The sequence below is a fragment of the Paralichthys olivaceus genome, chromosome 15, assembly GCF_024713975.1.
Source record: "Paralichthys olivaceus isolate ysfri-2021 chromosome 15, ASM2471397v2, whole genome shotgun sequence".
Lineage (NCBI taxonomy): Eukaryota > Metazoa > Chordata > Actinopteri > Pleuronectiformes > Paralichthyidae > Paralichthys > Paralichthys olivaceus.
The window spans coordinates 23,123,138-23,140,938 of NC_091107.1; the positions used below are offsets into that span (position 1 = coordinate 23,123,138).

The 17,801-nt window shown below is 37.5% G+C and overlaps 1 protein-coding gene across 1 annotated transcript in view; it reads left to right on the top strand.

The window, feature by feature from the left end:
• Positions 1 to 16,123, top strand: part of LOC109628490 (extracellular matrix-binding protein ebh) — a 38,431-nt gene extending 22,308 nt beyond the window's left edge. The window contains exon 5 of the mRNA XM_069510269.1: positions 1 to 16,123. This exon is cut by the window's left edge and continues 17,465 nt beyond it. Coding sequence (XP_069366370.1) covers positions 1 to 13,378 — 13,378 coding nt within the window. The 3' untranslated portion in view covers positions 13,379 to 16,123.
• Positions 16,124 to 17,801: the final 1,678 nt, after the last annotated feature.

Consider the following 17,801-nt stretch of genomic DNA (forward strand, 5'->3'; position numbering starts at 1 on the left):
CAGAGAGAGAGCAATGTTTTTGAATGAAAAGGACAAACTGGAAAAAGAAAGGTCTGAGCTGATAATTAGAGAACATGAAGTCATAAGTAAAATGAGAGTCATAGAAACTGTGAAGGTAAAACTTCAACAGCTGTATGAAAGAATTAGTGATGAAATCAAAGTGAAAATGGAAAGTTTACAACAAAACAATGGAGCTGTACTACTACTGTACACTGCACTGGAAGAAAGGTTCACTGAACTTGAAGGACTGAAAGAAAACATGGGTTGTTACACTGAGCTGCTGGGCAGGGACAAGGAGGGTCTGATAAAAATACTGTCAGACATAATCGTCCAGAAAGAGGACTTTGAAAATCTAAGGAAGGAAAAGTTTTGGACTGAAAAACTACATCTTGACAAACTGAAGACAGAGATGAATGATGAAAGAGAAGATCTGGAAAGAATGAATGAGATGATGAACAATTATAAAGTGGACTTGGAGCTGATGAGGTCTGACATCCAGAAACAAAGTGACCTATTACAACAGGGTGAAGGTTATTTGAAAGATGAAAGGGAAAACTTGGAAATGACAAAGACTCAGTTAGAAAAGAAGATAAAACATGCAGACAACCTGTTTGAAGACATAAACAGAGAGAACAGCACCATCAAAGTTCTGGCTCTTCAGGTTCACGCACAAAGAAACATACTTCAGAATGTGATGGACGTTATTGCTGTGAAGAAAAAAGAGCAAGACGTGAAGGATGATGACATCAGGAGACAAATTCAAGAACTACAAACCCAGAAGAACAGTGTATTGGTAGAGAGGGAAGAGCTGGGGGTTCTGAGGATGGATCTCAACAAAAAGTATCGTGAGGTTGAAGCCGCCATGAACACCATCAGTGAAGAGAAAGAAGACTTTATTCAGATGAAGGCTGACATAGCAAAAGAGAGAGAAATGCTTTTGATTGAAAAGGAACGGATGGAAGGACAATGGTCTGATTTGAAAATGAGAGAAAACAAACACATGGATAAAATGAAACTGATTGAATGTCTGAGAATAAGACTTCAAGAGCTCGACGGCAGGAGGAGTCAAGACATGAACAACAAAATCATCAGATTGGAACAAAACAAGGAAGACATAGTGAAACTGGTCAGTATTCTAGAGGAAAAGCATGCGGCTCTGGATGTACATAAAGCCAACTTGATGTGTTACACTGAGATGCTCGAGACAGAAAGAGAAGAACTGAAGAGTGTGTGGTCAGGAGTTGTCACCCAGAGACAAGACATGGAAAATCAACTGAAACCAGAGATTTTGTTGGGAAAGACAGATCTCTTAAAACTAAAAGCAGAACTGGATCAAAAGACAGAAGATCTGGGAAGACTGACTGAGATGATAGACCGAGAAAAGCTGGTCTTGGCTCTGATGAGATCAGAAAACCAGAAACAGTGTGACCTGTTACAACAAGCTAAAGAAGATATGAAAGAAGAAAAAGAAAAGTTGAAAATCACAAAGACTGAACTACAAAAGAAGAAAGAACATGTCAACAGTCTGTTTGATGAGATAAACAGAGAGAAAACCAACATCAAAGATCTGAGCCTTCAGCTTCAGACCCAAAGAAATAAACTTGAAAATGTCATTGACAGGGTCACGTTAAAAGAGAAAGAACAAGAGCTCCACGATGACGCCATTAGAAGACTGAAACAAGAACTAGAAACCAGAGAGAAGAGTGTGCTAACAGAAACACAAGAACTGGAAGTTTGGAGGAAGAATATCAACAAGACAAAAGAAGAAGCTGAAGTTACTATGAACAGCATCAGTGGAGAGAGAGAACACCTCAGTCAGATAAAGACTGACATTGTCAGAGAGAGAGCAATGTTTTTGAATGAAAAGGACAAACTGGAAAAAGAAAGGTCTGAGCTGATAATTAGAGAACATGAAGTCATAAGTAAAATGAGAGTCATAGAAACTGTGAAGGTAAAACTTCAACAGCTGTATGAAAAAATTTGTGATGAAATCAAAGTGAAAATGGAAAGTTTACAACAAAACAATGGAGCTGTACTACTACTGTACACTGCACTGGAAGAAAGGTTCACTGAACTTGAAGGACTGAAAGAAAACATGGATTGTTACACTGAGCTGCTGGGCAGGGACAAGGAGGGTCTGATAAAAATACTGTCAGACATAATCGTCCAGAAAGAGGACTTTGAAAATCTAAGGAAGGAAAAGTTTTGGACTGAAAAACTACATCTTGACAAACTGAAGACAGAGATGAATAATGAAAGAGAAGATCTGGAAAGAATGAATGAGATGATGAACAATTATAAAGTGGACTTGGAGCTGATGAGGTCTGACATCCAGAAACAAAGTGACCTATTACAACAGGGTGAAGGTTATTTGAAAGATGAAAGGGAAAACTTGGAAATGACAAAGACTCAGTTAGAAAAGAAGATAAAACATGCAGACAACCTGTTTGAAGACATAAACAGAGAGAACAGCACCATCAAAGATCTGGCTCTTCAGGTTCACGCACAAAGAAACATACTTCAGAATGTGATGGATGTTATTGCTGTGAAGAAAAAAGAGCAAGACGTGAAGGATGATGACATCAGGAGACAAATTCAAGAACTACAAACCCAGAAGAACAGTGTATTGGTAGAGAGGGAAGAGCTGGGGGTTCTGAGGATGGATCTCAACAAAAAGTATCGTGAGGTTGAAGCCGCCATGAACACCATCAGTGAAGAGAAAGAAGACTTTATTCAGATGAAGGCTGACATAGCAAAAGAGAGAGAAATGCTTTTGATTGAAAAGGAACGGATGGAAGGACAATGGTCTGATTTGAAAATGAGAGAAAACAAACACATGGATAAAATGAAACTGATTGAATGTCTGAGAATAAGACTTCAAGAGCTCGACGGCAGGAGGAGTCAAGACATGAACAACAAAATCATCAGATTGGAACAAAACAAGGAAGACATAGTGAAACTGGTCAGTATTCTAGAGGAAAAGCATGCGGCTCTGGATGTACATAAAGCCAACTTGATGTGTTACACTGAGATGCTCGAGACAGAAAGAGAAGAACTGAAGAGTGTGTGGTCAGGAGTTGTCACCCAGAGACAAGACATGGAAAATCAACTGAAACCAGAGATTTTGTTGGGAAAGACAGATCTCTTAAAACTAAAAGCAGAACTGGATCAAAAGACAGAAGATCTGGGAAGACTGACTGAGATGATAGACCGAGAAAAGCTGGTCTTGGCTCTGATGAGATCAGAAAACCAGAAACAGTGTGACCTGTTACAACAAGCTAAAGAAGATATGAAAGAAGAAAAAGAAAAGTTGAAAATCACAAAGACTGAACTACAAAAGAAGAAAGAACATGTCAACAGTCTGTTTGATGAGATAAACAGAGAGAAAACCAACATCAAAGATCTGAGCCTTCAGCTTCAGACCCAAAGAAATAAACTTGAAAATGTCATTGACAGGGTCACGTTAAAAGAGAAAGAACAAGAGCTCCACGATGACGCCATTAGAAGACTGAAACAAGAACTAGAAACCAGAGAGAAGAGTGTGCTAACAGAAACACAAGAACTGGAAGTTTGGAGGAAGAATATCAACAAGACAAAAGAAGAAGCTGAAGTTACTATGAACAGCATCAGTGGAGAGAGAGAACACCTCAGTCAGATAAAGACTGACATTGTCAGAGAGAGAGCAATGTTTTTGAATGAAAAGGACAAACTGGAAAAAGAAAGGTCTGAGCTGATAATTAGAGAACATGAAGTCATAAGTAAAATGAGAGTCATAGAAACTGTGAAGGTAAAACTTCAACAGCTGTATGAAAAAATTTGTGATGAAATCAAAGTGAAAATGGAAAGTTTACAACAAAACAATGGAGCTGTACTACTACTGTACACTGCACTGGAAGAAAGGTTCACTGAACTTGAAGGACTGAAAGAAAACATGGATTGTTACACTGAGCTGCTGGGCAGGGACAAGGAGGGTCTGATAAAAATACTGTCAGACATAATCGTCCAGAAAGAGGACTTTGAAAATCTAAGGAAGGAAAAGTTTTGGACTGAAAAACTACATCTTGACAAACTGAAGACAGAGATGAATAATGAAAGAGAAGATCTGGAAAGAATGAATGAGATGATGAACAATTATAAAGTGGACTTGGAGCTGATGAGGTCTGACATCCAGAAACAAAGTGACCTATTACAACAGGGTGAAGGTTATTTGAAAGATGAAAGGGAAAACTTGGAAATGACAAAGACTCAGTTAGAAAAGAAGATAAAACATGCAGACAACCTGTTTGAAGACATAAACAGAGAGAACAGCACCATCAAAGATCTGGCTCTTCAGGTTCACGCACAAAGAAACATACTTCAGAATGTGATGGATGTTATTGCTGTGAAGAAAAAAGAGCAAGAAGTGAAGGATGATGACATCAGGAGACAAATTCAAGAACTACAAACCCAGAAGAACAGTGTATTGGTAGAGAGGGAAGAGCTGGGGGTTCTGAGGATGGATCTCAACAAAAAGTATCGTGAGGTTGAAGCCGCCATGAACACCATCAGTGAAGAGAAAGAAGACTTTATTCAGATGAAGGCTGACATAGCAAAAGAGAGAGAAATGCTTTTGATTGAAAAGGAACGGATGGAAGGACAATGGTCTGATTTGAAAATGAGAGAAAACAAACACATGGATAAAATGAAACTGATTGAATGTCTGAGAATAAGACTTCAAGAGCTCGACGGCAGGAGGAGTCAAGACATGAACAACAAAATCATCAGATTGGAACAAAACAAGGAAGACATAGTGAAACTGGTCAGTATTCTAGAGGAAAAGCATGCGGCTCTGGATGTACATAAAGCCAACTTGATGTGTTACACTGAGATGCTCGAGACAGAAAGAGAAGAACTGAAGAGTGTGTGGTCAGGAGTTGTCACCCAGAGACAAGACATGGAAAATCAACTGAAACCAGAGATTTTGTTGGGAAAGACAGATCTCTTAAAACTAAAAGCAGAACTGGATGAAAAGACAGAAGATCTGGGAAGACTGACTGAGATGATAGACCGAGAAAAGCTGGTCTTGGCTCTGATGAGATCAGAAAACCAGAAACAGTGTGACCTGTTACAACAAGCTAAAGAAGATATGAAAGAAGAAAAAGAAAAGTTGAAAATCACAAAGACTGAACTACAAAAGAAGAAAGAACATGTCAACAGTCTGTTTGATGAGATAAACAGAGAGAAAACCAACATCAAAGATCTGAGCCTTCAGCTTCAGACCCAAAGAAATAAACTTGAAAATGTCATTGACAGGGTCACGTTAAAAGAGAAAGAACAAGAGCTCCACGATGACGCCATTAGAAGACTGAAACAAGAACTAGAAACCAGAGAGAAGAGTGTGCTAACAGAAACACAAGAACTGGAGGTTTGGAGGAAGAATATCAACAAGACAAAAGAAGAAGCTGAAGTTACTATGAACAGCATCAGTGGAGAGAGAGAACACCTCAGTCAGATAAAGACTGACATTGTCAGAGAGAGAGCAATGTTTTTGAATGAAAAGGACAAACTGGAAAAAGAAAGGTCTGAGCTGATAATTAGAGAACATGAAGTCATAAGTAAAATGAGAGTCATAGAAACTGTGAAGGTAAAACTTCAACAGCTGTATGAAAGAATTAGTGATGAAATCAAAGTGAAAATGGAAAGTTTACAACAAAACAATGGAGCTGTACTACTACTGTACACTGCACTGGAAGAAAGGTTCACTGAACTTGAAGGACTGAAAGAAAACATGGATTGTTACACTGAGCTGCTGGGCAGGGACAAGGAGGGTCTGATAAAAATACTGTCAGACATAATCGTCCAGAAAGAGGACTTTGAAAATCTAAGGAAGGAAAAGTTTTGGACTGAAAAACTACATCTTGACAAACTGAAGACAGAGATGAATGATGAAAGAGAAGATCTGGAAAGAATGAATGAGATGATGAACAATTATAAAGTGGACTTGGAGCTGATGAGGTCTGACATCCAGAAACAAAGTGACCTATTACAACAGGGTGAAGGTTATTTGAAAGATGAAAGGGAAAACTTGGAAATGACAAAGACTCAGTTAGAAAAGAAGATAAAACATGCAGACAACCTGTTTGAAGACATAAACAGAGAGAACAGCACCATCAAAGATCTGGCTCTTCAGGTTCACGCACAAAGAAACATACTTCAGAATGTGATGGACGTTATTGCTGTGAAGAAAAAAGAGCAAGAAGTGAAGGATGATGACATCAGGAGACAAATTCAAGAACTACAAACCCAGAAGAACAGTGTATTGGTAGAGAGGGAAGAGCTGGGGGTTCTGAGGATGGATCTCAACAAAAAGTATCGTGAGGTTGAAGCCGCCATGAACACCATCAGTGAAGAGAAAGAAGACTTTATTCAGATGAAGGCTGACATAGCAAAAGAGAGAGAAATGCTTTTGATTGAAAAGGAACGGATGGAAGGACAATGGTCTGATTTGAAAATGAGAGAAAACAAACACATGGATAAAATGAAACTGATTGAATGTCTGAGAATAAGACTTCAAGAGCTCGACGGCAGGAGGAGTCAAGACATGAACAACAAAATCATCAGATTGGAACAAAACAAGGAAGACATAGTGAAACTGGTCAGTATTCTAGAGGAAAAGCATGCGGCTCTGGATGTACATAAAGCCAACTTGATGTGTTACACTGAGATGCTCGAGACAGAAAGAGAAGAACTGAAGAGTGTGTGGTCAGGAGTTGTCACCCAGAGACAAGACATGGAAAATCAACTGAAACCAGAGATTTTGTTGGGAAAGACAGATCTCTTAAAACTAAAAGCAGAACTGGATCAAAAGACAGAAGATCTGGGAAGACTGACTGAGATGATAGACCGAGAAAAGCTGGTCTTGGCTCTGATGAGATCAGAAAACCAGAAACAGTGTGACCTGTTACAACAAGCTAAAGAAGATATGAAAGAAGAAAAAGAAAAGTTGAAAATCACAAAGACTGAACTACAAAAGAAGAAAGAACATGTCAACAGTCTGTTTGATGAGATAAACAGAGAGAAAACCAACATCAAAGATCTGAGCCTTCAGCTTCAGACCCAAAGAAATAAACTTGAAAATGTCATTGACAGGGTCACGTTAAAAGAGAAAGAACAAGAGCTCCACGATGACGCCATTAGAAGACTGAAACAAGAACTAGAAACCAGAGAGAAGAGTGTGCTAACAGAAACACAAGAACTGGAAGTTTGGAGGAAGAATATCAACAAGACAAAAGAAGAAGCTGAAGTTACTATGAACAGCATCAGTGGAGAGAGAGAACACCTCAGTCAGATAAAGACTGACATTGTCAGAGAGAGAGCAATGTTTTTGAATGAAAAGGACAAACTGGAAAAAGAAAGGTCTGAGCTGATAATTAGAGAACATGAAGTCATAAGTAAAATGAGAGTCATAGAAACTGTGAAGGTAAAACTTCAACAGCTGTATGAAAGAATTAGTGATGAAATCAAAGTGAAAATGGAAAGTTTACAACAAAACAATGGAGCTGTACTACTACTGTACACTGCACTGGAAGAAAGGTTCACTGAACTTGAAGGACTGAAAGAAAACATGGATTGTTACACTGAGCTGCTGGGCAGGGACAAGGAGGGTCTGATAAAAATACTGTCAGACATAATCGTCCAGAAAGAGGACTTTGAAAATCTAAGGAAGGAAAAGTTTTGGACTGAAAAACTACATCTTGACAAACTGAAGACAGAGATGAATGATGAAAGAGAAGATCTGGAAAGAATGAATGAGATGATGAACAATTATAAAGTGGACTTGGAGCTGATGAGGTCTGACATCCAGAAACAAAGTGACCTATTACAACAGGGTGAAGGTTATTTGAAAGATGAAAGGGAAAACTTGGAAATGACAAAGACTCAGTTAGAAAAGAAGATAAAACATGCAGACAACCTGTTTGAAGACATAAACAGAGAGAACAGCACCATCAAAGATCTGGCTCTTCAGGTTCACGCACAAAGAAACATACTTCAGAATGTGATGGACGTTATTGCTGTGAAGAAAAAAGAGCAAGAAGTGAAGGATGATGACATCAGGAGACAAATTCAAGAACTACAAACCCAGAAGAACAGTGTATTGGTAGAGAGGGAAGAGCTGGGGGTTCTGAGGATGGATCTCAACAAAAAGTATCGTGAGGTTGAAGCCGCCATGAACACCATCAGTGAAGAGAAAGAAGACTTTATTCAGATGAAGGCTGACATAGCAAAAGAGAGAGAAATGCTTTTGATTGAAAAGGAACGGATGGAAGGACAATGGTCTGATTTGAAAATGAGAGAAAACAAACACATGGATAAAATGAAACTGATTGAATGTCTGAGAATAAGACTTCAAGAGCTCGACGGCAGGAGGAGTCAAGACATGAACAACAAAATCATCAGATTGGAACAAAACAAGGAAGACATAGTGAAACTGGTCAGTATTCTAGAGGAAAAGCATGCGGCTCTGGATGTACATAAAGCCAACTTGATGTGTTACACTGAGATGCTCGAGACAGAAAGAGAAGAACTGAAGAGTGTGTGGTCAGGAGTTGTCACCCAGAGACAAGACATGGAAAATCAACTGAAACCAGAGATTTTGTTGGGAAAGACAGATCTCTTAAAACTAAAAGCAGAACTGGATGAAAAGACAGAAGATCTGGGAAGACTGACTGAGATGATAGACCGAGAAAAGCTGGTCTTGGCTCTGATGAGATCAGAAAACCAGAAACAGTGTGACCTGTTACAACAAGCTAAAGAAGATATGAAAGAAGAAAAAGAAAAGTTGAAAATCACAAAGACTGAACTACAAAAGAAGAAAGAACATGTCAACAGTCTGTTTGATGAGATAAACAGAGAGAAAACCAACATCAAAGATCTGAGCCTTCAGCTTCAGACCCAAAGAAATAAACTTGAAAATGTCATTGACAGGGTCACGTTAAAAGAGAAAGAACAAGAGCTCCACGATGACGCCATTAGAAGACTGAAACAAGAACTAGAAACCAGAGAGAAGAGTGTGCTAACAGAAACACAAGAACTGGAAGTTTGGAGGAAGAATATCAACAAGACAAAAGAAGAAGCTGAAGTTACTATGAACAGCATCAGTGGAGAGAGAGAACACCTCAGTCAGATAAAGACTGACATTGTCAGAGAGAGAGCAATGTTTTTGAATGAAAAGGGCAAACTGGAAAAAGAAAGGTCTGAGCTGATAATTAGAGAACATGAAGTCATAAGTAAAATGAGAGTCATAGAAACTGTGAAGGTAAAACTTCAACAGCTGTATGAAAGAATTAGTGATGAAATCAAAGTGAAAATGGAAAGTTTACAACAAAACAATGGAGCTGTACTACTACTGTACACTGCACTGGAAGAAAGGTTCACTGAACTTGAAGGACTGAAAGAAAACATGGATTGTTACACTGAGCTGCTGGGCAGGGACAAGGAGGGTCTGATAAAAATACTGTCAGACATAATCGTCCAGAAAGAGGACTTTGAAAATCTAAGGAAGGAAAAGTTTTGGACTGAAAAACTACATCTTGACAAACTGAAGACAGAGATGAATGATGAAAGAGAAGATCTGGAAAGAATGAATGAGATGATGAACAATTATAAAGTGGACTTGGAGCTGATGAGGTCTGACATCCAGAAACAAAGTGACCTATTACAACAGGGTGAAGGTTATTTGAAAGATGAAAGGGAAAACTTGGAAATGACAAAGACTCAGTTAGAAAAGAAGATAAAACATGCAGACAACCTGTTTGAAGACATAAACAGAGAGAACAGCACCATCAAAGATCTGGCTCTTCAGGTTCACGCACAAAGAAACATACTTCAGAATGTGATGGACGTTATTGCTGTGAAGAAAAAAGAGCAAGAAGTGAAGGATGATGACATCAGGAGACAAATTCAAGAACTACAAACCCAGAAGAACAGTGTATTGGTAGAGAGGGAAGAGCTGGGGGTTCTGAGGATGGATCTCAACAAAAAGTATCGTGAGGTTGAAGCCGCCATGAACACCATCAGTGAAGAGAAAGAAGACTTTATTCAGATGAAGGCTGACATAGCAAAAGAGAGAGAAATGCTTTTGATTGAAAAGGAACGGATGGAAGGACAATGGTCTGATTTGAAAATGAGAGAAAACAAACACATGGATAAAATGAAACTGATTGAATGTCTGAGAATAAGACTTCAAGAGCTCGACGGCAGGAGGAGTCAAGACATGAACAACAAAATCATCAGATTGGAACAAAACAAGGAAGACATAGTGAAACTGGTCAGTATTCTAGAGGAAAAGCATGCGGCTCTGGATGTACATAAAGCCAACTTGATGTGTTACACTGAGATGCTCGAGACAGAAAGAGAAGAACTGAAGAGTGTGTGGTCAGGAGTTGTCACCCAGAGACAAGACATGGAAAATCAACTGAAACCAGAGATTTTGTTGGGAAAGACAGATCTCTTAAAACTAAAAGCAGAACTGGATGAAAAGACAGAAGATCTGGGAAGACTGACTGAGATGATAGACCGAGAAAAGCTGGTCTTGGCTCTGATGAGATCAGAAAACCAGAAACAGTGTGACCTGTTACAACAAGCTAAAGAAGATATGAAAGAAGAAAAAGAAAAGTTGAAAATCACAAAGACTGAACTACAAAAGAAGAAAGAACATGTCAACAGTCTGTTTGATGAGATAAACAGAGAGAAAACCAACATCAAAGATCTGAGCCTTCAGCTTCAGACCCAAAGAAATAAACTTGAAAATGTCATTGACAGGGTCACGTTAAAAGAGAAAGAACAAGAGCTCCACGATGACGCCATTAGAAGACTGAAACAAGAACTAGAAACCAGAGAGAAGAGTGTGCTAACAGAAACACAAGAACTGGAAGTTTGGAGGAAGAATATCAACAAGACAAAAGAAGAAGCTGAAGTTACTATGAACAGCATCAGTGGAGAGAGAGAACACCTCAGTCAGATAAAGACTGACATTGTCAGAGAGAGAGCAATGTTTTTGAATGAAAAGGGCAAACTGGAAAAAGAAAGGTCTGAGCTGATAATTAGAGAACATGAAGTCATAAGTAAAATGAGAGTCATAGAAACTGTGAAAGTAAAACTTCAACAGCTGTATGAAAGAATTAGTGATGAAATCAAAGTGAAAATGGAAAGTTTACAACAAAACAATGGAGCTGTACTACTACTGTACACTGCACTGGAAGAAAGGTTCACTGAACTTGAAGGACTGAAAGAAAACATGGATTGTTACACTGAGCTGCTGGGCAGGGACAAGGAGGGTCTGATAAAAATACTGTCAGACATAATCGTCCAGAAAGAGGACTTTGAAAATCTAAGGAAGGAAAAGTTTTGGACTGAAAAACTACATCTTGACAAACTGAAGACAGAGATGAATGATGAAAGAGAAGATCTGGAAAGAATGAATGAGATGATGAACAATTATAAAGTGGACTTGGAGCTGATGAGGTCTGACATCCAGAAACAAAGTGACCTATTACAACAGGGTGAAGGTTATTTGAAAGATGAAAGGGAAAACTTGGAAATGACAAAGACTCAGTTAGAAAAGAAGATAAAACATGCAGACAACCTGTTTGAAGACATAAACAGAGAGAACAGCACCATCAAAGATCTGGCTCTTCAGGTTCACGCACAAAGAAACATACTTCAGAATGTGATGGACGTTATTGCTGTGAAGAAAAAAGAGCAAGAAGTGAAGGATGATGACATCAGGAGACAAATTCAAGAACTACAAACCCAGAAGAACAGTGTATTGGTAGAGAGGGAAGAGCTGGGGGTTCTGAGGATGGATCTCAACAAAAAGTATCGTGAGGTTGAAGCCGCCATGAACACCATCAGTGAAGAGAAAGAAGACTTTATTCAGATGAAGGCTGACATAGCAAAAGAGAGAGAAATGCTTTTGATTGAAAAGGAACGGATGGAAGGACAATGGTCTGATTTGAAAATGAGAGAAAACAAACACATGGATAAAATGAAACTGATTGAATGTCTGAGAATAAGACTTCAAGAGCTCGACGGCAGGAGGAGTCAAGACATGAACAACAAAATCATCAGATTGGAACAAAACAAGGAAGACATAGTGAAACTGGTCAGTATTCTAGAGGAAAAGCATGCGGCTCTGGATGTACATAAAGCCAACTTGATGTGTTACACTGAGATGCTCGAGACAGAAAGAGAAGAACTGAAGAGTGTGTGGTCAGGAGTTGTCACCCAGAGACAAGACATGGAAAATCAACTGAAACCAGAGATTTTGTTGGGAAAGACAGATCTCTTAAAACTAAAAGCAGAACTGGATCAAAAGACAGAAGATCTGGGAAGACTGACTGAGATGATAGACCGAGAAAAGCTGGTCTTGAATCTGATGAGATCTGAAATCGATAATCATAAAAATACGATGACTGGTTATTCTGATTTGATACAAAATGAGAAAAAACATGTGGTAACCGTAAACTTTGACAAAGCGGTACAAACTGTGTCGCTACCAAAAGAATCACTGCAGGGGCATGATATAAAGAAACAGGATTTGAATAAACATAAAGACTTTGAATATGACTCTCTCTTGGAGTCAGATGTGATCCATACTAAAGTTCAACATCAGAGGAAGTTTGAAGGAGATCTTGAAAGAGAAAGTAAACAATTGGAAACCAAGAGGAAATGTCTGCTAATTGTTACAAAAGAAATGGAAAATTATCAGAAACAGAAGCCTGCAACATTGTCGAAGATGGCAGCAGAGCAAAATTATTTTACAGTTGAGAAAATGTCAAAAAGAGATTGTTTGCAAAAGATCTGGAAGAGCACAAAAATAGACCGTAAGGAGATTGATAATATGAAGTCCAGGGGTCATGGAATAAGAATTAATCTTGAGAAAAGACTTCAGGTGATCAATCAGTTTGTTAAAAGAACATGTTTACAAAAAGAGAGGGAACTACAGGGGAAGACAAAACTGGGACAAAGACTAGGTAAGAACACAACATCTGAAAGGGAAAGGGAGAGAGACTGCAAAATACTTGATGAAAAATATGTAGAGCTCCAACAACTTAAGGTTCAGATGCTGAGTGAGATTGAGAAACTCCACATCAAAGAAACAGAGTTTAGGACACTGATGACTTGTGACAAAGCTAATCAAACATTACAGGTGGATATAACCATGGGGAATGAAGCAATGCAGACAATGCAACAAGATTCCACCAAAAAACATCAAGAGCAAATGGTGCAAATACAAGCCACTTCAGAAACATCCAGTGGACTCCTCAGTCAGCTCCAGCATTACTGCTGTCGTTGCTGCTGCCCCTGTTGTGCACGCTGCACACAAGGGACCCAATAGAGATGAGAGACAGGTCCATGTCTCTGCAGTTGTCAATTAGAATTTTATAATGTTCCAGAATTAATCTTAAGTACTTTTCAACAAGTTTTGCACTTGGAATACAAAGATAACACCTGGACATTTAAAACAGGTTGTGTTTTAGCTCATTGGGCCTGAATCACAGTGTCAGACAAGGGTTCTGATGTGGCATGTCCAAATTCATATTTGCTCAAGTGAAATCTTTTGTGGCTGTTGCACCATATTTCTTTGTATGTGTAAAAAATGTTTTTTCTTGATTAACAGAATAAGATTTAATTGTGTTTTAAGAACTCTCTGAAGTATAATGTATTACATGTAAGAATAATAAGAATGATTATTTTAGATACTTATGAACTGCCTCTGTCAAGTTACATGTTTTTCATTGTTGTTGCTGGTTTGTTTTTCTTGCTCTTCTTTTCAACAAGTACTTTTCAACAAGTTTTGCACTTGGAATACAAAGATAACAGCTGGACATTTAAAACAGGTTGTGTTTTAGCTCATTGGGCCTGAATCACAGTGTCAGACAAGGGTTCTGATGTGGCATGTCCAAATTCATATTTGCTCAAGTGAAATCTTTTGTGGCTGTTGCACCATATTTCTTTGTATGTGTAAAAAATGTTTTTTCTTGATTAACAGAATAAGATTTAATTGTGTTTTAAGAACTCTGAAGTATAATGTATTACATGTAAGAATAATAAGAATGATTATTTTAGATAATTATGAACTGCCTCTGTCAAGTTACATGTTTTTCATTGTTGTTGCTGGTTTGTTTTTCTTGCTCTTCTTTTCAACAAGTACTTTTCAACAAGTTTTGCACTTGGAATACAAAGATAACACCTGGACATTTAAAACAGGTTGTGTTTTAGCTCATTGGGCCTGAATCACAGTGTCAGACAAGGGTTCTAATGTGGCATGTCCAAATTCATATTTGCTCAAGTGAAATCTTTTGTGGCTGTTGCACCATATTTCTTTGTATGTGTAAAAAATGTTTTTTCTTGATTAACAGAATAAGATTTAATTGTGTTTTAAGAACTCTCTGAAGTATAATGTATTACATGTAAGAATAATAAGAATGATTATTTTAGATACTTATGAACTGCCTCTGTCAAGTTACATGTTTTTCATTGTTGTTGCTGGTTTGTTTTTCTTGCTCTTCTTTTCAACAAGTACTTTTCAACAAGTTTTGCACTTGGAATACAAAGATAACAGCTGGACATTTAAAACAGGTTGTGTTTTAGCTCATTGGGCCTGAATCACAGTGTCAGACAAGGGTTCTGATGTGGCATGTCCAAATTCATATTTGCTCAAGTGAAATCTTTTGTGGCTGTTGCACCATATTTCTTTGTATGTGTAAAAAATGTTTTTTCTTGATTAACAGAATAAGATTTAATTGTGTTTTAAGAACTCTCTGAAGTATAATGTATTACATGTAAGAATAATAAGAATGATTATTTTAGATACTTATGAACTGCCTCTGTCAAGTTACATGTTTTTCATTGTTGTTGCTGGTTTGTTTTTCTTGCTCTTCTTTTAAAGTAATGGATTCTTTACAATGTTCTGGTATAATTATTTAGGAAATGTAGATACTATATTCAAAGCTGAGACATCTAATGAGCTTTTTTTTTTGCTAAAATGATAATTCACAAATGTATATGTTAAATCTTTTATGTCTTAAAGGTTCAGTGTGTAAGATTTAGATGAAAGGGATCTAATAGAATATAAAATAATTGTCATGATGTTTTCACTAGTGTGTTTCATCAAAATTGTTGTTTTCTTTACCCCATAAAAAGGTCCTTTATATTTAAATACTTTATATTATTATCGAGGGGGTCCTCTCTACGGAGGCAGCATGTTTTTTACAGTCGTCCAGACTGGACAAACTAAACACCTTTTGAGTTTTTATGACAACTGAAGCTACCACAGGTTATTTTTCATGTTTGGAAGAGGAGGGTGAGGTGAGGGGTATTCAGCTGCAACATGCAACTTCACCACTAGATGTCACTAAATCTTGCACACTGACCCTTTTAAAGCAAACCTTACTTCTAATAAAATTTCCCACAATATTAAAAAAAAACATTTTGTCAGCATATTTATTTACTTATGTCACAGGCTACTTGTTTTTACTACAAACAGTACTGATATCAGCCTTAGACTAGACATGTTCTTCCCATGCACTACCATTGTACTTGTTACATGTCCTGCTCTTACTGTTTCCTGAATTCTTAACTGATCATTTAAGAAAAAACAAGAAATATGACCACTCAAGCCATTATATAAGATATGGTAAGAGATTATGTTCTAAATAATAAATCAGTGTGTCTAGCATAGGCCAAGTATAACACACACTTTATGATTGTATGTCAGAGGTAACATCTGGAGAGCCCTGGGGGGTCTTAGCTGGGTGCTCCTCAACAAATAAGCAACATTCAGGTAGTAACTGCAGAATGACACTTACAATTAGAATCTCACTATTTTCCAGCTGCAGCCATGTTATTTAGTTATGTGTCAGATCCTGTAGCTCCATTTTAAAAGTCTGCTCAGATCCAACAGAAATGGCTTTCACTAATCAAAACTTGCATGTATACTGTTTTGCAGCCAACAATGAAATAACAAATACATTACTGCATCCCAGCATTACAACTTCCTGGTCCATGTATCATCTGTTCATTCTGTTTCAAAAATCTTCTGTTCTGTTTGGCAATCTAATAAACTAAATATATATATATATATTGTGTTTGATCCTTGGCTCCTCCAATGCTCATGCAGATGAGTCCTTAGACAAGACACTGAAGCCTAAATTGCCTAGATTGAGTGAGAATGAAATGTGTGACAGAAAATGGTTGCATATAGAAGCACTGTATAAGTATGTATGTACAGGCTGTGGCACTACATATGTCATACCAGCTACATAAGGTGACGTTTGTCTTTGTATTAGTATTCAGGTTTGGAGGGGCATGAATATATATCATGCATTGATGGTTACTGGAGGCAGAATTAGTTGTCTAGGGGCGTGGCTTTTTTAGCAAAGTCCTCTTTTCATTTTCCATATTGTATGAATGCTTGAAAAAAGCCAGAGTGGATCTAGAAGTCAAAGTAAATATTTCAAAATAAAGAGACAAAGAAATATGAAAATGTATAAATGTGTCACTAACCTTATACATATGCAACAATTACTCATATATTATTGCAGGATTAATCATCTAATAATGTTGTATTTAATAAATCAGTTAGAGGGACCAAACCAGTACTTTTCCTTTACACCATACTCAAATTTTCAGCTAAAATGTGTTAATATACTGTGAGATTTGTCATACAGGACTTAATGTTTTTTGTATTATATAAAGTGGGTATCCTCACATCGTTGAAGTTAGGGATCTGACTACTTTGTCCACCACAACATAAAAGGAGGTCAATTTACCATGTCTAACAATGAGGGAATGACGCCTAACATAAGATGAACCAGAGAGGCATGAAAGTCTTGATTCAGTTAGCTACCTATATCTTTCTTTGTACAACACAGAGAAAAATAATAATGGAATGATAAAACTTTCAGTGATTTACAACCTATGATGACAGCTCAGATATAAGGAGTCTGCCCTTTTCTGAAATAATTCACTATATACAGGATTAAAAACACACTAGTTTACAGATATGATACACTTGTGAGAAGGCAAATTAAACTTGTGGTTACAAACCTATTTATCAATGTTCAAATGTAGATGACAAAGGCAGAACTGAAGAATTTCTGTTTTCAAATGTCCATATAAAACTCAGAAACTATTCGTTTGGACTGTATGCAGTTACAACAATTAAATCACCAGAGAGAGAATAACTTTGGTTTGATCTGAATATAGCAGATTCATGATAGCAGATCACAAATGCTTGAATTTTTCTGCAAAGTAATGCTGGCACCCTGTGGCAAGTATGTGTCGTTTGTAGTTTAAAAGCACATGGGACGACTGAATGTTTAATGGCAGAAAACTGTGCTTTGAGTAGACATCAAAACATAAAGCGCTATACAAATACAAACCATTTATTTGTCCATTCAGTTGTTATGGAGATCTGAAAAGTCAAACAGAAGTTCTTAACAGTAGTGTAATAGTTATTCAGAAATAAATTCATATTTTTTTTCTTTACTTACATATAAAAACATGATGTAAATCAGTTTGGACTTGAATTTGAATGTCAGGGACAATTGGATGACACCACAGTAGCAGTATGGAGGCATGTTAAATTCTTTTTCTATTGTTTTTTTATGTTTGAAGAAGTGGTTGCCTTTTACTTCAGTTGCAATATGTGTGAATTTTCATTGTTTGGTGAGCTATCCCTTTAAAACTTCTCAGGCCTCTGAAAAAGGACTACAGGATACAGATTCACATTACAGAAAGTCTCTTTGTACAGCGTG